Here is a 23,756-nt window from a genome sequence, read left to right on the forward strand (position 1 = left end):
CAGGGACAGCCCCAGGCGGGTGCTGCAGGGATCCAGGCTTGAGGTGAAGCAGCCCAGGGAGGGGTAGTCACTGGGGAAGAGTCAGTGAGTCTGCTTCAAGAAACATGTTTGTTCCATTTGCTTTTAAGTTGAAGTGACACTTTTTATTTTTAAATTGTGAAAGTAATTCATGTGTGTAGGAAATTCAAGGTTGATGAAAGGTAGGGAGTACCAGTCTGCTCACTCAGTCTCCCCCAACTCTCCAGAAGCTGCAAGGTACATTTTGAGGAAAGAAATGATGGGACCTGAGACAGAGGAATATAGGGAAGAAGAGAATGCAGGGGGTCCGGGGCTTCTGGTCAGGGAGCCTGGTGGGTCGAGGTGCTTCTGAAGAGACAGGCCTTGGGAAGGGTTGCTGACCTGGATGCAGCTGGATGGGTGGGGCAATTTTTGTCCGCCCCTTGTGTGAGGAGAGGGTGGATCAGGCTGTCCCGAAGGCGGTTGGTGTGAGAGGTGGGAACCAAAGAACGTCATCGGGGTGGAGGGATGACGATGGGAGGAGTACAGAGGGCAGGAGAGCTCTCCAGAGTGAGGGGGCGCAGCTGGCAGTGCCAGGACTGGAGGGGTGTCTCCTCCCACCGCTCCCTTTCTTCCTTTCCATAGCACCCCTGGCTGGCTCCCCCTGACCACCTTTCTCTCCTCGCTTAGACTCCCCACCTGGTGAACCTGAACGAAGACCCTCTGATGTCTGAGTGTCTGCTCTACCACATCAAAGATGGCGTCACCAGGTAGCGTGTACCCAGCGGCGTGGGGGGCAGCCTCTGCTTTTGGGGTGTGGCTGCCAAGGGTTGGCCACATTGGTGTCTCCCTTCCCTGGTGGTCCCTGGAGATACCTCAGATCTCTAAACAGCTGCCTCCACAGCCCTGCACGCTCTCCCAGCTTCAAGAGAAGCATGCCTGCTCAGTGGCTGTCTTGCCTCCACCTGCCAGTTTGGTTAGGGCGAGACAACCTTGTTTACTGGGGCAGGAGAGTTGGGAAACATAGACCCCCTCACTCTTAGACCCTGATGCCATTGCCTTGGCCTCCCTTGGTGGGGCCTTCCCTGGGGGTGGGAGAAGGGAAACACGGCCTGGTCTGTGCGGTTGAGGGCTGGGCAGCTAAGGGCATGTGGCTCCTTGGGCTGGTATTATGAAGTCATGGGGGCTCGGTGCCTCCCCTAAAGGGGTGAGGGTGCCCTTCCCCTCCCATCACAGGCATTTGTGGCTGTCCTTGGTAGTCATCTTGGGTAGGGAGTGAGCTCTCAGGATCATCAACCTAAGGATGGGTGGAGGCCTGTGGCTGAGGGTGCCCGTTTCTCCCAGGTTTGCATGTACCCAGGTAGCATGTACCCAGTGGCCTGGGGGGCAGCCTCTGCTTTTGGGGTGTGGCTGCTGAGGGTTAGCTACATTGGTGCCTCCCTTCCCTGATGGTCCCTGGAGATACCTCAGATCTCTAAACAGCTGCCTCCACAGCCCTGCATGCTCTCCCAGCTTCAAGAGAAGTTGGCGAGCCTGCTGTATAACATGGTGACTTAAGAGCATGGCTTCAGAGTCAGGCAGACCTGGGCTCAGATCCCAGCATCACCTCACTGCCCACTGAATGAACCCGGGCAAGCCATTTCACCTCCCTGAGCCTCTGCTTCCTCATCTGTGAAATGGGAATAATTGGCTTGGTTCATTGAGTTGGATAAACTGGTGTTCAGGAGGGGCTTGGTTAAAGTCTGGCACATGCTCACAAACGTTGGCCATTGCTTCCCCAGGGTCGGCCAAGTAGATATGGACATCAAGCTGACCGGACAGTTCATTCGGGAGCAACACTGTCTGTTCCGGAGCATCCCCCAGCCAGATGGAGAAGGTAATGGCTGAGGGGGTGAGAGAGGCCAGACAGGGAGAGAGGCCCCATGTTCCACCCCACACACTGAACACAGAGGTCTGGGTCGGGCACCAGGGAGTGCAGCCATATAAAGAGGGGATGTGGCCTTGTCCTCAGAGGGGCTTGGGGCTCATGGGTATGAATGGAGGAATACCACAGGCCCAGCCCTCTGCACCCACCCTGAGAAGACAGACTACTGCGTGGTCAGGCACTGGCGAAGGTTCTAAGGTAGAAATGGGACACTGGTGAGCCAGAGTGTGGGATTTTGCTGAAGAGAAGATCCTGCCCTTCTTGATCTTGTTAACCGAAACTAGCACTCTGATCCTTTTTAAACAAAAACCTGTATTTGAATATCGGAACTTGTCCCTGTGGAAAACCTGCTTCTATCCAGCTATGACTGCCGAGATTTCTTTTTCTTTTTCTTTTTCTTTCTTTTTTTTTTTTTTGAGACGGAGTGTTCGCTCTTGTCGCCCAGGCTGGAGTGCAATGGCGCGATCTGGGCTCACTGCAGCCTCAACCTCCCGGGTTCAAGCAATTCTCCTGCCTCAGCCTCCCGAGTAGCTGGGATTACAAGCATGTGCCACCATGCCCGGCTAATTTTGTGTTTTTAGTAGAGACGGGGTTTCTCCCATGTTGGTCAGGCTGGTCTCGAACTCCTGACCTCAGGTGATCCGCCTGCCTCGGCCTTCCGAAGTGCTGGGATTACAGGCGTGAGCCACTGCCCCCAGCATTTTTTTTTTTTTTTTTTTATCATTTGAGACGGAGTCTCACTGTTTCCCCCAGGCTGGAGAGCAGTGGCATGATCTTGGCTCACTGCAGCCCCCACCTCCCAGGTTCAAGTGATTCTCTTGCCTCCATCCCCTGAGTAGCTGGGATTACAGGCACACACCACCACGCCAGGCTAATTTTTGTATTTTTAGTAGAGCCGGGGTTTCACCATGTTGGTCAGACTGGTCTTGAACTCCTGATCTCATGTGATCCGCCCACCTTGGCCTCCCAAAGCGCTGGGATTACAGGCGTGAGCCACTGCACCTGCTGAGGTGTATTTTTGAGGTCACCAGTTTGTTTTAGTTCTAACACTTAAAAAAAAATAGAATGATTTGGGTTCACATAAGCTCAAGCAAAGTCTCTGTGAAAATGAGTTGGGCAGGGAGGAAGGACATGGTACACATGTGCTGTCTGTCAGCTTGGACCTGGTGTGTGTGTTGTGCCTCAGAGACCTAGGAGTGCTTGGCCTAACACCTTCCAGGGGACAAGGGACCTGGGGTGTGTATGGTCAGCACTTTTTTTTTTTTTTTTTGAGATGGAGTCTCGCTCTGTCGTCCAGGCTGGAGTGCAGTGGCGCGATCTCGACTCACTGCAACCTCTGCCTCCCGGGTTCAAGTAATTCTCCTGCCTCAGCCTCCCGAGTAGCTGGGACTACAGGTGTGCGCCACCACACCCGGCTAATTTTGTATTTTTAGTAGAAACAGGGTTTCTCCAACTCCCAACCTCAGGTGATCCTCCCGCCTTGACCTCCCAAGGTGCTGGGATTACAGGCTTGAGCCACCGCACCCAGCCCTAATTTTTGTATTTTTAGTAGAGACAGGGTTTCACCATGTTGGTCAGGTTAGTCTTGAACTCCTGACCTTGTGATCCGCCTGCCTCGGCCTCCCAAAGTGCCGGGATTACAGGCGTGAGCCACCGCACCCGGCCAGCACATTTTAAAAAATAACAGAAGACGCTATCGTGTGCGTCTTACAGTGAGGTTTAAGACATACCTCTTGGGGCTGGTGGGGTGGCTCATGCCTGTAATCTTAGCACTTTGGGAGGCCGAGGTGGGTGGATCACTTGAGGTCAGGAGTTTGAAACCAGCCTGGCCAACATGGTGGAACCCCGTCTCTACTAAAAGTACAAAAAAATTAGCTGGGCATGGTGGCGAATGCTTGTAATCCCAGCTACTTAGGAGGCTGAGACAGGAGAATTGCTTGAACCTGGGAAGTGGAGGTTGCAGTGAGCTGAGATTGCACCACTGCACTCTAGCCTGGGTGACAGAGTGAGACTGTTTCAAAAAAAAAAAAAGACATGCCTCTTCGGTTTCCATATGGTTCAGGGTCAGCCAATCAAGGCAGTTGTTCTGGTCTGGTTCAAGTCCTCAGTGACAGCAAATGCTTCCGGCATTTTGGGTTGAAAGCTGTTGAATCAGTTCAGCCCAGTGAGTTATTGCCAAGTTCCTGTTCTGCGGCAACCTCAAGCCATTTGCTGGGGGAGATATGAAAGCCATACAGGCCACCAAAAATACACCTCAGCAGAGCCAGCCCATGGGCAAGGAGCTACAGTGCGGGGAGATGACACCCATGTGCAAGACTGACATAGGTCACCGTAAAGGCAGCCAATGATTCTGTGCTGCCAAGGGTGGGGATTGTGATGGTTTAGTCCCTGTGGGCCTTGGTTCTTTTTTTTTTTTTTTTTTTTTTTGAGACGGAGTCTCGCTCTGTCGCCCAGGCTCGAGTGCAGTGGCGCGATCTCGGCTCACTGCAAGCTCTGCCTCCCGGGTTCACGCCATTCTCCTGCCTCAGTCTCCCGAATAGCTGGGACTACAGGCGCCCCCCCCCCACCCCCCCCCCACCGCACCCGGCTCATTTTTTTGTATTTTTAGTAGAGACGGGGTTTTGCCGTGTTAGCCAGGATGGTCTCAATCTCCTGACCTCATGATCCACCCGCCTCGGCCTCCCAAAGTGCTGGGATTACAGGCATGAGCCACCGCGCCCAGCCTGGGCCTCAGTTCTTAACAGCAGATTTAAGACCTGGCTGGAGACAGGCAGAGAGGACGGGGACAGCACAGACAGGTATGGATGTAGAAGAATGGTTTTTACTGACCATCTACTCTGTGCGTCCGCATTTTCTCACACAGCTCACAGGTGAGAGAACTGAGGCTCTCGGGGGTTAGGTGATTTGCAAAAGATGACACAAAATGGCAGAACTGGATTCAGACACAGGATGACAGGCACCAGGGGCTGTGCTGTGAGCTCTGCCCTAGACTGTCAGATTATCATGGGTTCAGGGTAAGGCTGCCTGGGCCAAGCTGGAGCAGTCTTCTCACCCAGCCCCACTTTCCCTGCATAACACCTATTCCCTCCTTTTTTATTTTCATTTTCATTTTTATTTTTTGAGACAGGGTCTTGCCCTGTCGCCCAGGCTAGAGTGCAGTGGCATGATCATGGTTCACTGCAGCCTCAACCTCCCGGGTTAAAGTGATCCCCCCACCTCAGCCTCCTGAGTAGCTGGGACTACAGACCTGTGCCACCACACCTGGCTAATTTTTGTACTTTTCGTACAGACAGGGTTTTACTGTGTTGCCGAGGCTGGTCTCAAAGTCCTGAGCTCAAGCAGTCCACCTGCCTCGGCCTCCCAAAGTGCTGGGATTACAGGCGTGAGCCACTGTGCCCAACCCTGTTCCCTTTAGAGAGGACTTTAGATTATCTGCTTTTAAAAATATTAATAGAATTAAATGCCTTTTTCCCACTCTTCTTTTAGTTTTAATAAATGGCATCTGGCCAGGCACAGTGGCTCATGCCTGTGATCCCAGCACTTTGGGAGGCCAAGGCGGGCGGATCACCTGAGGTCAGGAGTTCGAGACCAGCCTGACCAACATGGAGAAACCCCGTCTCTACTAAAAATACAAAATTAGCCAGGTGTGGTGGTGCATGCCTGTAACCCCAGCTACTCAGGAGGCTGAGGCAGGAGAATTGCTTGAACCCAGGAGGAGAGGTTGCAGTGAGCCGAGATCGCACCATTGCACTCCAGCCTCCAACAAGAGTGAGACTCCATCTCAAAAAAAAAAAAAAAAGAAGAAGAAAAGCCATCCATCACGATTAAATGACTTTAGATTATCTTGTTTATTGTCTGTCTTACCAGACAGAAGTAAGCTCTATGAGAGCAGGGATTTTTTGTTTTATATCACCACTGTATTTCTGAGACCTAGGAAAATAGTGTTTGGAAGATAGTAGGAGTGTGGCATATTTGGGTTTGAATCAATAAATGAATTTTGTGGCATGATGGGAAATGAAGAAAAGGTGAGGATAGATGGAACCCCCTCTAGGCACCCGCATCCCGTCCTGCTGTCCACTGCTGCTGCTGCTGTTTCCCCGACCCACCGTGATGCCCTTGGCTGCCCCTCTCCCTATCGGCTTCTGAGTCTCCCTCTGCTCCTAAGCTGAGTCCTCTGCTCTCCTTGTTCTCCCAGCAGCATCCGTTGTCCCCATCCCTGCCTGACATTATAGTTCATCCCAGTTTCTGTGTTTCTCTATTACTTCTAGTATAAGTATTATAATAATAAAACACATGTTTGCGTGTTATTTTATGGTTTACTAATTTGGGCCTTCTAACCACTCTTCATTCAGACTTCATTATCCCATCTTATAGAATATCACAGAAGTTAAATTGACTTGTTCAGCATCCCTGGCTAAGGAGCTGCAGAGCCTGGGCCTTTGGGATACCAGGGTTCCTCTGCGGCAATGGCCACTGCTCCTCGAGGACAGGGAGCTGCCTCGTGCATCTTCGCGTCCCCAGAAACTGGCAGGCTCAGTGATTTGTACTGAGGAGCAGCTAGATGGATGTTTGGGTTGGGTTGACTTTCTCTTGTCACATGTCAGCTGTGGCTTGAGAAGATGAGTCAGGTGGCAGTTTGCAAGATGCATGAGGCAGAGGGGTGGGCTACAAGCCTGCTGGAGGAGCCCAGGCCCCACCAGGGATAATGTCAGTGGGAAAGGTAGGAATGGACATCTGGAAGGCAGAAATGACAGGGCCTCTGAGCAGTTAAACATGAGGAATGAATCCTTTTGACAACTACTGGTTTTCTAAGCTGCTGCTGGGGAGGATAGAGGTGGGTGAGTCAGGAGCCACTGCAGAGGCTTCTGGGAATTGTAGTTGGGGCTCTAACCCTCCTTCTGCTCTTCCTTTCCCGTGCTGCCTGCCACCAGAGGGGCCATGGCACCCCCACAGGTACTGGGGGTGGGACTGGTGGTGCATGTGTGGTTTTTTGGGGTAAGGCAAGGTGGGAATCTGTGACCATGACCTACCTTCTTCCAGGGTCTAATCTTTCCCCTTCCTCTGCCCCTCCATTCAGTGGTGGTCACTCTGGAGCCTTGTGAAGGAGCTGAGACATATGTGAATGGGAAGCTTGTGACGGAGCCGCTGGTGCTGAAGTCAGGTAGAAGATGTGTCGCAGATTGAGGGTTCTGGGGCGTGGCTGTGTGTAGGAAGTCTCAAGGGAGGTCCTTCTGGGTGCATCCTAGAGAAGGACCCTGAAATACATCAGAAATAGCACGGGGATATAAAGAAGGAACTGGGAAGTGAAGGTCAAGGAGTCAGGTCTTGGTTTCTCTTTCCGCCCCAGGGAACAGGAAGAGGATGCCAAGCTCTTGCAATTCCCTTTGGTTGACAAGAATGGGGTTGGTCCCTGGGTGTCACCCAGGGGAGCATAGGCTCCAACTGCCTTCAGACTTGGGGTGACGAAGGGGAGGGTGTCACAGCCCCGTGCCAGATTCTCTATGCCTTGGGTGTAGGGATGGATTTGGTGCTGATGGGGAGCGAGTTTACTTTTCCCTCCTCCCATCTCTAGGGAATAGGATTGTGATGGGCAAGAACCACGTTTTCCGCTTCAACCACCCGGAGCAGGCAAGGCTGGAACGGGAACGAGGGGTCCCCCCACCCCCAGGACCGCCCTCTGAGCCAGTCGACTGGAACTTTGCCCAGAAGGAACTGCTGGAGCAGCAAGGCATCGACATCAAGCTGGAAATGGAGAAGAGGTGCAAGGGGGGTACCCACGTGCCCCATGGCCGTCTAAGCCGTCCCTCCCGGGCCTCTGGGCCCGTGTCCTCCTCTTGTCAGATACTCACCAAGGTTGCTCTTCCTTCCCTCCCTGTCCAATCCCAGGCTGCAGGATCTGGAGAATCAGTACCGGAAAGAAAAGGAAGAAGCCGATCTTCTGCTGGAGCAGCAGCGACTGGTGAGGGGCAGCAGGGGCTGGGGATGGGCTGACGGGTAGATGAGCCGCAAGCCTGAGTCCAAGTGCAGTGCTCACCGCTGAGCCAGAGTGGGAAATGGGCATGGGGGTAAGGGGAAGAGGGGAAGGGTCCAAGAGGAAAAAGCCAGGAGAGAGATGTGACTACAGGAGGAATCCATTGTGAGGAAGGAAGGAAGATTCCTCCAGTTGACCAGGCCTTCCCATACTCCAGTTTCTCGTGCCAAGTTTATGATTTTCACCATATCCAAGTACCACCTGTGTTGGTATTAAGATTGTTGTGGTTTTTTTTTTTTTGGAGATGGAGTCTCCTGTCACCCAGGCTGGAACGCAGTGGGATGATCTCGACTTACTGTAGCCTCCGCCTCCTGGGTTCAAGCGATTCTCATGCCTCAGCCTCCCCAGTAGCTGGGATTACAGGAGCCCGCCACCATGCCTGGCTAATAATTATTGTATTTTTAGTAGAGACAGGGTTTCACCATGTTGGCCAGGCTGGTCTCGAACTCCTGACCTCAGGTGATCCCCCTGCCTCAGCCTCCCAAAATGCTGGGATTACAGGCATGAGCCACCGCACCCGGCCATGGACTTTCTGTTTTTTTTTTGAGGCAGGATCTTGCTCTGTCACCCTGGCTGGAGTGCAGTGGCCTGATCATAGCTCACTGCAGCCTCGAACTCTTTGGGTTCAAGCAGTCCTTCCATCTCAACCTCCTGAGTGGCTGGGATCACAGGTGTGCACTTCCATGCCTGGCTACATTTTTTATTTTTTGTAGAGATGGGGGTCTCACTACATTGCCCAGGCTGGTCTTCAGCTCCTGGGCTCAAGTGATCCTCCTGCCTTGGCCTTCCAACATGCTGGGATTGCAGGCACGAGCCACCACCCCTCAATGGTCTTTTAAGTCTTGCACAAAGTTCCACACTCGATTAGCTACAACTAATACTTATGGTAACTTTCTCGGTGTCAGCCATGGTTCTAAGTACTCCACATGGATCTGGGAGGTAGATCCCGTCACTATCTCTGTTGTCTAGAAGAGCAGCGTTAAGCAGTCTGCCCAAGGGTGCGCTGTTGGGGTGGAGCAGGACTTGAACCCAGGCTCCCTGATGGGCATGTTTCCAGTGTACTTAGGACACACTGGGCCAAGACACATGGGCTCTGGATGTCCTTAGCCCTCTCTTCCTCTTTCTTTCTCTGGCCCCAGTATGCAGACTCGGACAGCGGGGATGACTCTGACAAGCGCTCTTGTGAAGAGAGCTGGAGGCTCATCTCCTCCTTGCGGGAGCAGCTGCCGCCCACCACGGTCCAGACCATTGTCAAACGCTGTGGTCTGCCCAGCAGTGGCAAGCGCAGGGCCCCTCGCAGGGTTTATCAGATCCCCCAGCGACGCAGGCTGCAGGGCAAAGACCCCCGCTGGGCCACCATGGCTGACCTGAAGATGCAGGCGGTGAAGGAGATCTGCTACGAGGTGGCCCTGGCTGACTTCCGCCACGGGCGGGCTGAGATTGAGGCCCTGGCCGCCCTCAAGATGCGGGAGCTGTGTCGCACCTATGGCAAGCCAGAGGGCCCCGGAGACGCCTGGAGGGCTGTGGCCCGGGATGTCTGGGACACTGTAGGCGAGGAGGAAGGAGGTGGAGCTGGCAGTGGTGGTGGCAGTGAGGAGGGAGCCCGAGGGGCGGAGGTGGAGGACCTCCGGGCCCACATCGACAAGCTGACGGGGATTCTGCAGGAGGTGAAGCTGCAGAACAGCAGCAAGGACCGGGAGCTGCAGGCCCTGCGGGACCGCATGCTCCGCATGGAGAGGGTCATCCCCCTGGCCCAGGTAGGACTGGCCTTCTGCCTCCCTTCTCTCCTCCCTCGGCTCTTCCCTTTAGGAGTCTGAACCTTCCATCTCAGAGCCTAACCTTCCCCAAGTCTGGAAAAAATTGCATTGAAGTATAGTACGTTTTTTTTCAATATTGTTTATGAACCACATGCCTCGCTGTCACCAGGCTGCTAATTAAAATAGATTCCCGGGTTCCACCCCAGACCTACTGAATCCACATCTTTGGGGACAAATCTGCATTTATAATAAGCTCTGGGTGTTTCTGAAATACAGTGAAGTCTAAGACCCACTGATATAAAGTTTGCAGTTTTGTTTTGTTTCTGAGGTGAAGTCTTGCTCTGTTGCCAGTCTGGAGTGCAGTGTCGCAATCTCGGCTCACTGCAACTTCCGCCTCCCAGGTTCAAGCCATTCTCCTGCCTCACCCTCCTGAGTAGCTGGGACTACAGGCACGCACCACCACACCCGGCTAATTTTTTTTTTTTGTATTTTAGTAGAGATGGGGTTTCACCATGTTGGCCAGGATGGTCTTGATCTCTTGACCTTGTGATCCGCCCACCTCAGCTTCCCAAAGTGCTGCGATTACAGGCGTGAGCCACTGCGCCCGGCCCTAAACCACTATTTTTCGAGCTTCCTTATCTCTAGGCTTTTCTCTGGACCCTTTGACATCCAGCCACTCCAGGTCCCTCTTGAATCCACATGTCCTGAGGATTCAGCTCTCCTCACATCCCTTCTCCTTTTCTCTCACTCCTCCCTCCCAGGATCATGAGGATGAGAATGAAGAAGGTGGTGAGGTCCCCTGGGCCCCGCCTGAAGGATCAGAGGCAGCAGAGGAGGCAGCCCCCAGTGACCACATGCCGTCAGCCCGGCCCCCCTCGCCACCACTGTCAAGCTGGGAGCGGGTGTCACGGCTCATGGAGGAGGACCCTGCCTTCCGTCGTGGTCGTCTTCGCTGGCTCAAGCAGGAGCAGCTACGGCTGCAGGGACTGCAGGGCTCTGGGGGCCGGGGCGGGGGGCTGCGCAGGCCCCCAGCCCGCTTTGTGCCCCCTCACGACTGCAAGCTACGCTTCCCCTTCAAGAGCAACCCCCAGCACCGGGAGTCTTGGCCAGGGATGGGGAGCGGGGAGGCTCCAACTCCGCCCCAACCCCCTGAGGAGGTCACTCCCCATCCAGCCACCCCTGCCCGCCGGCCTCCGAGTCCCCGAAGGTCCCACCATCCCCGCAGGAACTCCCTGGATGGAGGGGGCCGATCCCGGGGAGCGGGTTCTGCACAGCCTGAACCCCAGCACTTCCAGCCCAAAAAGCACAACTCTTATCCCCAGCCACCCCAACCCTACCCAGCCCAGCGGCCCCCAGGGCCCCGCTACCCCCCATACACTACCCCCCCACGAATGAGACGGCAGCGTTCTGCCCCTGACCTCAAGGAGAGTGGGGCAGCTGTGTGAGTCCCACATCCTGGGCAGAGGGCCTGGTGGGGCCCCTTGCTAGGAGAAGGGAAGACGCCCGAGACGCTGCTTCCCCGGAAGCGCTGGGGCAGGGAGGCCCAGGAGATGAGAGAGAAGGTCCGAGTAGGTGATAGAAGACGAGGGGGAGACCGAGCCGGAGGCTGAGGAAAGGAAGAGGGCACGGAGTTGCCAGGAGCAAACCAAAGTGAAGAGAGAGATAGGAAGCTGCCTCGGGGCCACCCCTTGCAAGGGGGTGTGTCCCACAAACGCTGCTATGGGTGGGGTGGGGGGCTGGGGTGCTGCGTAGCCAGTGTTTGACTTTCTTTTCAAGTGGGGGAAAGGGGGAGAGGACTGAGAGTGAGGCAAGTTCTCCCCAGCCCCTGTCTGTCTGTCTGTCTGTCTGTGGTGGTTTCTGTTTCTTGGGAGGCATGGTAGGATCATAAGTCATTCCCCTCCCCTTCCAGGCCTCCTGCTATATTTGGGGGACCTGACTGGTTTGGCTGGAGTCCCATGAGGATGTGGGCCCTTTAATAAAGGATAGCAAACAGGGAGCTTGTGGCCTGTCTGTTTTGGGTTTTCATGGAGGTGTAGGCTATAAGGCAATGGCACAGGTCTTAAGCATACTTATCAGTGAAGTTTTGTATGTGTGCTCTGTGCAGGCACCACCCAGATCTGGATATAAGAATGTTTCCATCTTGTCTACCTGAACTTCACCCTCCTGTCTCTTCCTTCAGGGTGCGCAGCCCGATCTTTTCCCCCTGCTTTTTTTTTTGGGAGACAGGGTCTTGCTTTGTTGCCCAGGCTAGAGGTACAGTCTTGGCTCACTGCAGCCTCCGCCTCCTGAGTAGCTGGGATTACAGGCATGTGCCACCACGCCCAGCTCATTACTGTATTTTTTGTAGTGACGAGGTTTCACCATATTGGCCAGGCTGATCTCGAACTCCTGATGACCTCAGGTGATCCGCCCACCTTGGCCTCCCAAAGTGGTGGGATTACAGGTGTGAGCCACCGTGCCCGGCCTCCCCTGCTTTCATGTTTGCTTACCCAGTGTCTCAATCTGTGCCAGCAGCACCACTGTCTGTTATGGACAAAGCACAGAAGCGGGGATGCGAGGGGAGGTAGAGGGACCGCCAGCCTGTCAATGCTTAACTGGCTGTTGCTGACAGATACAGAAGGATTTGTGGGGTACAGAGGAGTTCTGCTTTAAGTCACCTAACTTACTTGAAAGGTCTCCCAAGCAGCCAGTTTCTCTTGATAGTGAATGGGTTGGGCAAGCATACTGCGCTTACCTGATTGTTTTCATCCTGGTTGTGTTGCCTGCCTTCTGGCAGGCTACATCATTGTTCCCAGTCATTATTTTATTTGTGTTAAGACTGTTTGTTGGCCAGGCGCAGTGGTTCACGCCTGTAATGCCAGCACTGGGAGGCCGAGGCAGGTAGATCACGAGGTCAGGAGATCGAGACCATCCTGGCTATCATGGTGAAACCCCATCTCTACTAAAAATAAAAATAAAAAAATTAGCCGGGCATGGTGGCGGGGGCCTGTAGTCCCAGCTACTCAGGAGGCTGAGGCAGGAGAATGGCATGAACCTGGGAGGCGGAGCTTGCAGTGAGCTGAGATTGCGCCACTGCACTCCAGCCTGGGCGACAGAGCGAGACTCCATTTCAAGAAAAATAAAAAAACTTGCCTGCTTGTTTTAATGTTCTGGCTTGAGGCAGCGAGCCCTTGACTATGCCACATTGCCAGGATTTTGCAGGTTAGATTGTACTCCAGCACTGCCTTTGGCTTGCCAGACTCTGGAGTCCCCACATTTTCATCCTGTTCTCAGGAAAACACTTTGACCCACTTGAAGCTCTGAGCTACTGCTTCACAGCTTCCTGGGGTCAGTCTCCAGCCAAAACCATAGATATCCCAACTGCAGCCAAACCACGGCTCTGGGCGAAGGAACGATTAGGTTTACTCTAGGTTTCCACACCCTGATGCTCCTGCCTTTACTTTGACACCTCTGACTGCCAGGTTTTCACAGACCTGTTGACAGTGACTCAAGATCTGGAATGTAATGGATGGTTTGGCAACAGTGTTTGCTTGAGCAGTTTAAAATCTGGCCGGGGAGACTCAATGTGAGCAAGAAAATGATAGAATACCAAGTTTTCTGGAGGTCAGAGGGAGCTGAGTTGAGTGTTACAGAGAATGCTGTGGGGTTTGAGATGAGAAAAATAGCTTGCTAATTTAAAAGGCGGATTATTTTTCCCTAAAGACCTTGACTTATATAAATGTGTATTATCCATAATTTTAAAAATCCACTTATGGCTGGGCACAGAGGCTCACACCTGTAATCCCAGCACTTTGGGAGGCTGAGGCAGGAGGATCAGTTGAGTCCGGGAGTTCAAGACCAGCCTGGGCAACATAGTGAAACCCTGTATCTACAAAACATAGAAAAACTAGTTGGGTGTTGTGGTGTGTACCTGTAGTTCCAGCTACTAGGGAGGTAGGAAGATCACCTGAGCCCATGGAGATTGAGGCTGCGGTGAGCTGTGAAGGCACCACTGCACTCTGGCCTGGGCAAGAGTGGGACTCTCTCCCAAAAAAAAAAAAAAAAAATCCACATATCCAGCCTTCCAAGTCAGTCTTTAATAATGTGCATGGGCCAGGCACAGTGGCTCACACCCGTAATCCCAACACTTTGGAATATTAGGGTGGGAGCATCACTTGAGGCCAGGAATTTGAGACCAGCCTGGGCAACATAGTGAGACCCCCCCTCCCCATCTCTACAAAAAATAAAAATCAAAAATAATACTGTGGGCAAACTTACTTAGATTTTATTCAGAGTAGTGCCTGTTTATCTTTTATCTGTGCTACCTGTGCTGGCATTCCATATGCATTTGATTTAAAGTACCCTGGTAAAATAGGTCTTTTGTCTGCATTTTTCAGATGGGAAGACTGAGGTTTTGTTTATTTTTATTTATTTTTTGAGACGGAGTCTCGCTCTGTCGCCTAGGCTGGAGCGCGATGGCACAATCTTGGCTCACTACAACCTCCGCTTCCTGGGTTCAAGCGATTCTCCTGCCTCAGCCTCCTGAGTAGCTAGGATTACAGGCGCCCACAACCGCACCCGGCTAATTTTTTGTATCTTTAGTAGAGACAGGGTTTCACTATGTTGGCCAGGCTGGTTTCGAACTCCTGACCTCAGGTGATCCACCCGCCTCTGCCTCCCAAAATGTTGGGATTACAGGCGTGAGCCACCACGCCCGGCCTATTTATTTATTTTTTTAGAATCAAGATCTTGCTATGTTGCCCAGGCTGAACTCGAACTCCTGGGCTCAAGCAATCCTGCCTCCCAAGCCAAGCAGCTGGTACTGCAAGCATGTGCCACCGTGCCTGGCTCCTGAAGACTGAGGTTGGTTCAGATTAATGAGTTGCCCAAATTCAGACAGTTCTTAAGTGGCAAAGTTAGGATTCCAACCCAGGTCAACATAACTAAAGCCCAAACCCCATCTCACCCCTCTAGGCCATCAAATATTGGCTGGGTGCGGTGGTTTATGTCTGTAATCCCAGCACTTTGGGAGGCGGAGGCGGGAGGACTGTTTGAGCTCAGGAGTTTGAGACCAGCCTGGGCAACATAACAAGACCCTGTCTCTACAAAAAATGTATAAATTAGCCGGGTGTACTGGCTCACACCTGTAGCTACTTGGGAGGCTGAGGTGGGAGGATCGCTTGAGCCTGGGAGGTCAAGGCTGCGGTGACCTGTGATTGCACCACCAGGAGACCCTGTCTTAAAAATATATATATATAAATAAAAAGAACATCAGACATCACCATCACCTCGCTTAGAATCCATGGGGCCTTCTCCTCAAATTCAATCTTCCCAGGCATTTCATGAACTTGCGTCTGGTTTCTGTTCCCTCTCAAATTGCCCAGGCTGTCCTGTGAGTGACAGCAGCTATTTCGTGGGCCTCCTCTGGAATCATGAGAAGTCACCCAAACAATCTCAGTTTTCTAGCTCACTCCGTCTTGACATTTCTACACTGTCATCCTTGGTTTTCTTGGAAATTAATTTGCTTTTCTTCATTGTCTTTCTTTGAAGCTGCTTTCCTTTTGTTGGTTACTATTTTATTTTTAGCTTCTCACACCATACCGACATATGTTGGTTATTCTTTTAGACATTTTTTTGTTGTTGTTGTCACCTGGAACTTTTGTATCTTGAATAAATTTGGGGATCAAATACATTTTTTCTCCACCAGTCTTATTTATACCTTTCTATATTCAGAGCTTCAAATTTGGTTTGGTTTGAAATTGTTCTCCCCCCAACCTTTTTTTTTTTTTTTTTTTGAGATGGAGTTTTGCTCTTGTCGCCCAGGCTAGAGTGCAGTGGCATGATCTCCGCTCGCTGCAACCTCCGCCTCCCGGGTTCAAGCGATTCTCCGGCCTCAGCTTCCCGAGTAGCTGGGATTACAGGCATGTGCCACCATGCCCGACCAATATTTGTATTTTTAGTAGAGATGGGGTTTTGGCATGTTAGCCAGGCTGGTCTTGAACTCCTGACCTCAAGTGATCTGCCCACCTCAGCCTACCAAAGTATTGGGATTGCAGGCATGAGCCACCATGCCTGGCCTTTTTTTTTTTTTTTTTTTTCACTTTTATTTATTTTCGAGAAGGAATCTCACTCTGTCGCCCAGGCTGGAGTGCAGTGGTGCCATCACAGCTTATTACAGCCTCGACCTCCCAGGCTCAAGTGATCCTCCCACCTCAGCTTCCTGAGTAGCTGGGACTGCAGGTGCATGCCACCATGCCCAGCTAATTTTTTGTAGTTTTCTAGAGACAGGGTTTTGTCATGTTGCCCAGGGTGATCTGGAACTTCAGAGCTCAAGCAATCCATCCATGTCTGCCTCCCAAAATGCTGGGATTATAGGCGTGAGCCAGTCACCTTTTCCCTTTTATTTTATTAATTTATTTTTATTTTATTTTTGAGACAGAGCCTTGCTCTGTCGCCAGGCTGGAGTGCAGTGGTGTAATCTCGGCTGACTGCAACCTCTGCCTCCCAGGTGCAAGCGATTCTTCTGCCTCAGCCTCCCGAGTAGCTGGGATTACAGGCGCGTGCCACCATGCCCGGCTAATTTTTGTATTTTTAGTAGAGGCGGGGTTTTACCGTGTTGACCAGGATGGTCTTGATCTCTTAACCTCGTGATCCACCTGCCTCGGCCTCCCAAAATGCTAGGATTACAGGCGTGAGCCACCGCGCCTGGCCCCAAAAGTAGCCTTCTTTTCCCTTTTAAAGAGTTAGTGTCCATAGCTACTGGATGCCATTTTGGTTCAGGTGGACCGTGAATAGGTTTCACTCATCATGCCCAAAGGTTGCCACTCCTGACGAGTCACAGACAATGCTTGCACCATCATCTTCTTCCTTCAGAGTCTGTGGTCCCCTGGATGTCACTAAGGTCCTGCTTCCTGTACCAATAGGTTTTAAACACTACCCAAGGCAGGCTGGTTTTAAATATCCTACTTAATCTGGCTGACAGGCTCTCCCTGCACCTCTGGTACTCTGCTGCCTCATTAACAGCTCCGGCTACTCAGTTAAGGTTGGCATAGTGTCCGTCTCTCCAGGTCAAAGGCCAGCAGCCTCTGCCTTGTACAGGAGTGTTCTCACTCCTGCTACCCACTTCTGTCTCTACTGAAAGGCAGGAGGAGACTGTGGCATCATCGGGATAGTACGTTTCATCTAAAGGCCTGGTCACTAGATGTGAGTTGTAGAAACTGCTTCTCTCATCCCTCAACAATTTCACAGTTGTAGGAGCTGACATTAACCTGCCATGCCCCCAACAGCTGGGCACGGTGGCTCATGCCTGTAATCCCAGAACTTTGGGAGGCCAAGGCAGGTGGATCACCTGAGGTAAGGAGTTCGAGACCAGCCTGGCCAACATGGAGAAACCCCCGTCTCTACTAAAAATATAAAAATTAGGCATAGTGGCGCACACCTGTAATCCCAGCTACTCAGGAGGCTGAGGCAGAATTGCTTGAACCCAGGCGGCGGAGGTTGCAGTGAGCTGAGATTGCGCCACTGCACTCCAGCCTGGGTGACAGAGCAAGACTCAGTCTCAAAAAAAAAAAAAAAAAGTCCGGGTGCAGTGGCTCATGCCTGTAATCCTAGCACTTTGAGAGGCCGAGGCAGGTGGATCACTTGAGGTTAGGAGTTCGAGACCAGCCTGGCTAACATGGTGAAACCCCATCGCTACTAAAAATACAAAAAAAAAAAAAAAAAAAAAAATTAGCCGGGCATAGTGGCAGATGACTATAATCCCAGCTACTCGAGAGGCTAAGGCAGGAGAATTGCTTGAACCTGGGAGGCGGAAGTTGCAGTGAGCCGAGATTGTGCTACTGCACTCCATCCTGGGTGACAGAGCCAGACTCGGTCTCAAAGAAAAACAAAAACAAAAAAACAAATCCTGCTGTGTCCCCAACAGCCTCACCAATGAGAATTTCCACCTCAACTCCTCCTATTCCTTCCCCCACCTGCCCTCCCCACCTTAATCTCTGGAGAAGGAATATGTTTTGAGATACCTCGGAAAGTCTTGCCCTGTGGTACAATCCATTAAAGGTTCTTTACAAATGACCAGGGAAGCTGTTCTGTTTTTTTGTTTTTGTTTTGTTTTGTGTTTTGTTTCTTAAAGACAAGGTCTTGCTCTGTCACCCAGGGTGGAGTGCAGTGGTGGGTCTATAGTTCACTGAGGCCTCAAACTCCTAGGCTCAAGGGATTCTCCTGCCTCACCCTCCCCAGTAGCTGGAACTACAGGTGTGCGTCACCATGCCTGACTCTGGCTGTGTTTTGTTTTGTTTTATTTTTGTAGAGACAGTGATCTTGCTATGCTGCCCAGGCTGGTCTCAACCTTATGGGCTCAAGTGATCCTCCCACCTCAGCCTCCCAAAGTGCTAGGATTACCGGCGTGAGCTACAGCGCCCTGCCTGTTCTGGGCTTCTTGCAGAGCCTCTTCAGCTGCAGAGAAGCAGCTCTCCTTTCTCCAAGTCCAGAGCCCCATCCCCAACAGGTGAGGGCTGCAGTCAGAATCTCTGGAGCACACAGACCTGGGCTCCAGCTGTCTCACTAATTAGCTGTGTTACTCTGGGTAAGTCACCTTCTCTGAGTCTCAATTTCCTTTTCTGCAAAACAGGACGAATAATGAAGCTGTTGGGAAGATTTACTGATAATACATGTAAAGGGTCTAGCACATTTTAGGAGCTCAAGGTTGGTGCCTTCCCTTTTTCTTTACTCTGAACCGGATATGAGGCCTTGAGAAAGAAGAGAGGCGCTTGCAAAACGAGGTGAGGTCTCAGGCACGGTGGCTCACGCCTGTAATCCCAGCACTTTAGGAGGCCGAGGCGGGCGGATCATGAGGTCAGGAGTTCGAGACCAGCCTGGCCAACATGGTGAAAGCCCGTCTCTACTAAAAATACAAAAATTAGACGGGCATGGTGGTGGGCACCTGTAATCCCGGCTACTTGGGAGGTTGAGGCAGGAGAATCGCTTGAACCCAGGAGGTGGAGGTTGCAGTGAGCGGAGACTGCACCATTGCACTCCAGCCTGGGCAATAGAGCGAGACTCTGTCTCAAGCAAGCAAGCAAACAAAATAAAAAACGAGGTCAAGTTTCAAAAGATGTCACCCCCAACCTGGCAAAACTTCTCCTCAAGCCCTGTCGTTCCACTCTTGTCCGCCAGGAGGAGAAAAGGTTCCCTCGAAGGACGTCTTTGCTTGCGCGTTCACGGAGCCTTGAGAACGAGTGGCCGAGGGGACCCCCGCGGCCCTGCGCGCCTGTGAGTATCCCGGGCGGGCGGGCGGTGGGGGTGCGAGGCCGGGGGGGAGGGGGGAACGAGGCGGTGGGGGTGCGAGGCCGGGGGGGGGGGGGTGCGCGGCGGGGGGCGCGAGGCGGGAGGGCGCACGCGCAGAAGGCTGGCTGGGGGTGACGCGGCGCCGGGCTTGGGCTTCTGTATTCCGCGTGTCTGGAGGAAGGTCCGGAGGTGGGCGGGAGCCCTGCGGGGATTTACTCATCCCCCAGGACTAGCTGTCATCTTCGTTTTTCAGAAGGGAGGACCTGACTCCTTTCAGAATTAGCATTTCTTCCCCTTCGTGGGTGCTCTTGAGTTCCAAAGAAAAGGAAGAGAAGCCTTCATTGAGCAGCTTCTTCTGCCTTAGGGACTGTGCTAGGGGGTAGGTCGACCTTAGGGGAAACAATCCCCGCTTATTAGAGGAGGTTTTGGATCAGGGTTTGCTTTATTTGAAATTTAACAAATACAGAAAAGCAGAAGGAAGAAAATTGAAGTAATCCATGTTTCCACTGGGCGCGGCGGCTCACGCCTATAATCCCAGCACTTTGGGAGGCCAAGGCGGGCGGATCACGAGGTCAGGAGTTCGAGACCAGCCTGACCAACATGGTGAAACCCCCCCCCCCCCCGTCTCTACTAAAATTACAAAATTAGCCGGTCGTGGTGGCACACGCCTGTAATCCCAGCTACTCAGGAGGCTGGGGCAGGAGAATCGCTTGAACCTGGGAAGCAGAGGTTGCAGTGAGCCGAGATTGCACCACTGCACTCCAGCCTGAGCAACAGAGTGAGACTCCGTTGTCTTTAAAGGCCAATCCCATAGCAAATGACAGAGACTCACTTGAGTAAGAAAGGTTTTTGACAAGAAAACCCACAGAAGAAGAGACAAGCTGTGGATATAAGAAAGGCACTACAATCTGTATTTAAATCTAACTGCACATTAGATAATATATGTATGAAAAATTATTTAATCCAGTTTCCTGATTTCATTATATATTTCTTATAAGGTTTTCATTAGGCTTTTGTTTTTGTTTTTGGTTTTAAATAAAAACACTTAATTGCACAAATCCCACAAAGGTCTCAGGCCCTGGGTCCAAGCCCACAGCCCCAACCTGTCCCCTGGCTCTGGGCCTGGTCTTTGGTGCCCACCCTGGCCTCACATGCCAACGTCTTCTGTGGAGTGTGCAGGTGTCCATGAGCGTTCCTGTGTTGGGGGAAGCCTGCCTGGGCCACAAGTAGTCAGGCACTGTGGCAGCCTCACAATGAAGACAGGTGGGGTGGAGTTGGGTCCCCACCTGCCCAGGCTCAGGGGCCACAGGGGTCTACACAGTCCTTTCTGCTTTGAAACACGTGGTAGATGCTGGTGGGAGGGAACATGGCACCGGCACCAAGCAGGGAGCCCACTTGGATGGCCACACCAGCTGCCAGCAATGCCGGCCGACCCCCACCATGCAGCAGGGAGCTTGCAGCCACCTTCACATATGAGAACACACACAGACACAGCACCCACGACAGCACCTGCAAGGGAGGACACAGCAGCAGGCTGAGCATGACAGGCACTTGCTCCAGGGGACACCCTCCTCCCCACTTCATGTCTCCACTTGCTCACCACAAGGACCACCCCTGCAGTGGTGCCCACCAGGGGTGGGCAGGGGCTCAGGATTGCCAGTGCCATCAGGTAGGCCCCAAAGAGCATGCCCAGCAGAGAAAGACCAACCAGCCCTGCCAGGGACCTGTTGGGGATGAGCAGAGACTCAGGGCTGGCTGTTCTGGGACATGGACCCCAACCTTAAGTTCCACCCACCAAGCCTGGGGACCCTTTTGCACCTGCACAGCACGCCCATGGCCAGGAAGCAGGCAAGGGGGTTGGCGGCACTGCCCAGCACCACAGCCAGGTGGTAGGCCAGGCGCCCATAGGGCAAACAGGAAAAGCTCTGCACAGAAGGCAGCACGCCATTGGTCAGGGCACTGGTGAAGGCCATCAGGCCCAGCAGGAAGGCACCATGGGCTGAGAACAGCTGATGGGCCTCAGGGTCTGGGCCAGGGATGGTGCCTGCTGCCTGGCTCGGTGGCTCCTGCAATGGCAAAGCCTCTTCTTCCTCCTTCTCTTCCTCCTCTGCTCCTGGGGATCCCAGTTGAAGTTCAGGCCCTGAGCCCCCTGTGGTTACAGAGGGTAGTGATGGCAACAGCAACAGGAGACCCCGGAAGGCGGCAGCTGAAGTGACCAGAAGGGCAGTCATTGCCCAGAAGAAGGTGCTGGCAGGAAAACGCTCAGGGAAGTCGAGGGGAGGCCCAGAGGTGCCATTGGTGGGTGCTGGTGGGCACTCGAGGCGGCCCACACCTTGCACTAGGGCCAGCACACAGGGGAGCAGGGCACCGAGACCCTGACCCAGGAAGAAAGACCGTAAGAAAGGAGGTGGCAGGTGGCTCAGGAAGGGCAGGAAAGTGACATTAGAGGTACAACAGGCCATTGCCAACACCAAGGCCAGAGTTAGGAAGGCCACAGAGTGGAGCTGCCCTGCCACTGGGGCCATGTGGTGCCACAGAGGGGCCAGCAGGGCTGTGCCCACTACACTCAGCACCTGTACCACCTGGATGGGGACCTGCTCGCCCTTGCCCGGGGCCAGCCGCCTCCACAGGGTCACCACCAGCAGACCCAGGTTTCCCAGTGCCACAACCACAGAGAGGTATGAGGGGAGGCTCCAACCTGCAGGGAAGGAATGATGCCATGTCAGGAGCACAGTGGCTAAGGGACAAAGAGCTGCCACAGGCCACCTTTCTGGGCACACCTGCCCCACGCTTCCCTGTACCTCCCTCCCACTCACCCTCTGGAAGGTCTTTTACCACCACAGGCAGCTCCACCCAGATCCCGTTCACAGCAGCCCAGGAGCCCATGCCAAAAAGGGCCACCAGCAGGTGGGTCAGCACCAGACGGCCCAGCGTGGGTGCTGCCATTCAGCCCAAAGCTGGACCCTCCAGGACAGGGCAAAGGTCACAGGCAGGTCCTTCCCTAGGTAGGTCCAAAGATGCTTTGGCTCTTCTGGAAACTGAAGACCTTCTAGCTGGAGGGAAACAGACAGGCTGGCAGGTGATAGGCTGGTGGGACAGAACCGGAGTCAGAAGACAAGTCGGTCAGACTGCTAAGACCAGGGCAACTGGAGGGAGAGGTGGCCGGGGGCGGGCGGGGAAGGTGGGGAGCCAGGACTTACCACGGGGCACCGGCTGTGCGTTTGGGTACGGCGACCCAGCAGTGCCAGCAGGCAGACAGGCAGGAAGCTGGCCCGAGGTGCAGCTGCCCCAGAGGAGCAAAGAGGGAGCTGATTTTCCTACCCACAGAGGACCCGGGGTCCAAGTTGTCAAAACAGCTCAGCACTGGCCGGGTGCGGTGGCTCACACCTGTAATCCCAGCACTTTGGGAAGCTGAGGAAGGCAGATCGCCTGAGGTCAGGAGATTGAGACCATCCTGGCCAACATGGTGAAAACCCGTCTCTACTAAAAATACAAAAATTAGCTGGTCGTGGTGGCGGGTGCCAGTAATCCCAGCTACTCAGGAGGCTGAGGCAGGAGATTCACTTGAACCCGGAAGGTGGAGGTTGCAGTGAGCCAAGATCACACCACTGCATTCCAGCCTGGGCGACAGAACGAGACTCGGTCTCAAAAACAAAAAAACAAAACAAAACAAAAAAACAGCTCGGCACCAACACGCTCACCCTCAAATGGACCCCGGGACAAGGGCACGTCTCTGGTGCCACTTGCAACCCTAGCGCTTTTGCGACACTCAGGACTTGCCGAGGCAGGTCGAGTTGGAGAGGGGAGTGGCTGGGGCGGGCTCTGCCCGGAGGGGCGTCTCCGTGCTGCCCTCCCGCCTGCCTCAGGGGGGCGTCCCGGGAGCCGCCAGGTGCGCAGGGGTCCCCGCACCTCCGGATCCGGCAGTCCCCGGACCCAGCGGCTGGCGGTCTGCCTGAGAGGGAGCCCCCTCCGCCGGGGAGGCGGCCCAGCCCAGAGCCCGCACAGCTCGGGTTTTGTTGTTTGTTGTTTTAATTAATTAATTAATTTTGAGACGGGGTCTCACTCTGTCACCCAGGCTAGAGCGCAGCGGTGGCGATCGCGGCTCACTACAGCCTCAACCTCCCAGGCTCAAGGGATCCTCCCACCTCAGCCTCTCCCCACCCCCCCACAAGTAGCTGGGACCACAGGCGAGCATCACCATGTCCAGCTAATTTTTTTTTTTTTTTTTTTTTTGGTAGAGACAAGGTCTCACTATGTTGCTCAGGCTGGCTTGGCACTCCTGGGCTCAAGCAATCTTCCTACCTCAGCCTCCGAAGTAGCTGGGACTACAGACGCACCACACCTAGCTACCGCCACGCTCAGCTGTTTTTACACTTTTTTTTTTTTTTTTTTTTTTTTTTTTTTTTGAGACGGAGTTTTGCTCTTGTTGCCCAGGCTGGAGTGCAATGGCACGAGCCTCTGCCTCCCGGGTTCAAGCCATTCTCCTGCCTCAGCCTCCCGAGTAGCTGGGATTACAGGCGCCTACCACCATGCCCTGCTAATTTTTGTCTTTTTAGTGCACAGGGTCTCGCCATGTTAGCTAGGCTGGTCTTGAACTCCTGACCTCAGGTGATCCACCTGCCCCGGCCTCCCAAAGTGTTGGGGATTACAGGCGTGAGCCACCGTGCCTGGCCAGCTGTTTTTACACTTTTAAATGGTTGAAAAAAAATTAGCTGGACGTGGTGTGCACACCTGGCTAATTTTTGCTTTTTTTTTTTTTTTGAGACGGAGTCTCGCTCTGTCG

General features: G+C 53.3%; 2 protein-coding genes and 1 long non-coding RNA gene across 7 annotated transcripts in view; 2 read left to right on the top strand and 1 right to left on the bottom strand.

Moving 5' to 3' along the window:
• The window catches only part of KIF1C (kinesin family member 1C), a 26,799-nt gene extending 15,094 nt beyond the window's left edge, over nucleotides 1-11,705 (top strand). For both annotated transcript variants that reach the window (XM_016931314.3, XM_016931315.3), the window contains 7 exons: nucleotides 688-767; nucleotides 1,779-1,873; nucleotides 6,999-7,082; nucleotides 7,494-7,680; nucleotides 7,808-7,880; nucleotides 9,092-9,709; nucleotides 10,471-11,705. In XM_016931314.3, coding sequence (XP_016786803.1) covers nucleotides 688-767; nucleotides 1,779-1,873; nucleotides 6,999-7,082; nucleotides 7,494-7,680; nucleotides 7,808-7,880; nucleotides 9,092-9,709; nucleotides 10,471-11,154 — 1,821 coding nt within the window. In that variant the 3' untranslated portion in view covers nucleotides 11,155-11,705. The remainder of the gene's footprint in view (nucleotides 1-687; nucleotides 768-1,778; nucleotides 1,874-6,998; nucleotides 7,083-7,493; nucleotides 7,681-7,807; nucleotides 7,881-9,091; nucleotides 9,710-10,470) is intronic.
• A 6,291-nt stretch (nucleotides 11,706-17,996) lies between these two features.
• Nucleotides 17,997-19,930, top strand: LOC134808850 (uncharacterized). Its single transcript, XR_010152771.1, has 4 exons — nucleotides 17,997-18,194; nucleotides 18,318-18,468; nucleotides 18,863-18,958; nucleotides 19,227-19,930. It is a non-coding gene; the product is annotated as an uncharacterized LOC134808850 (long non-coding RNA).
• Nucleotides 19,397-23,116, bottom strand: SLC52A1 (solute carrier family 52 member 1). Of its 4 annotated transcripts, none has more exons than XM_523560.9 (5): nucleotides 22,174-23,116; nucleotides 21,790-22,026; nucleotides 20,792-21,671; nucleotides 20,574-20,697; nucleotides 19,397-20,482 (listed from the first exon to the last, which is right to left on the bottom strand). In XM_523560.9, the coding sequence occupies exons 2-5, from the start codon at nucleotides 21,917-21,919 to the stop codon at nucleotides 20,270-20,272; spliced, it is 1,347 nt and encodes a 448-aa protein (XP_523560.4). In that variant the 5' UTR covers nucleotides 21,920-22,026; nucleotides 22,174-23,116; the 3' UTR covers nucleotides 19,397-20,269. The 4 variants fall into 4 exon arrangements, with proteins under 4 accessions (XP_523560.4, XP_001164395.4, XP_016786812.3 ...); XM_001164395.8 differs by having other exon boundaries at nucleotides 21,790-22,060; nucleotides 22,174-23,078; XM_016931323.4 differs by having other exon boundaries at nucleotides 19,397-20,697; nucleotides 21,790-22,060; nucleotides 22,174-22,787.
• Nucleotides 23,117-23,756: the final 640 nt, after the last annotated feature.

This window comes from Pan troglodytes, chromosome 19 (genome assembly GCF_028858775.2).
Source record: "Pan troglodytes isolate AG18354 chromosome 19, NHGRI_mPanTro3-v2.0_pri, whole genome shotgun sequence".
Taxonomy (NCBI): domain Eukaryota; kingdom Metazoa; phylum Chordata; class Mammalia; order Primates; family Hominidae; genus Pan; species Pan troglodytes.

Bases quoted from the DNA above. Each gene is read 5' to 3' on its own strand.
- SLC52A1 (XM_016931323.4), bottom strand. From the start codon at position 21,919: ATGGCAGCACCCACGCTGGGCCGTCTGGTGCTGACCCACCTGCTGGTG. The intron at 21,672-21,789 runs GTGAGTGGGAGG...CCTTCCCTGCAG, and splicing joins GGTAAAAGACCTTCCAGAGG to GTTGGAGCCTCCCCTCATAC. The intron at 20,698-20,791 runs GTGCAAAAGGGT...CATCCCCAACAG, and splicing joins GCCATGGGCGTGCTGTGCAG to GTCCCTGGCAGGGCTGGTTG.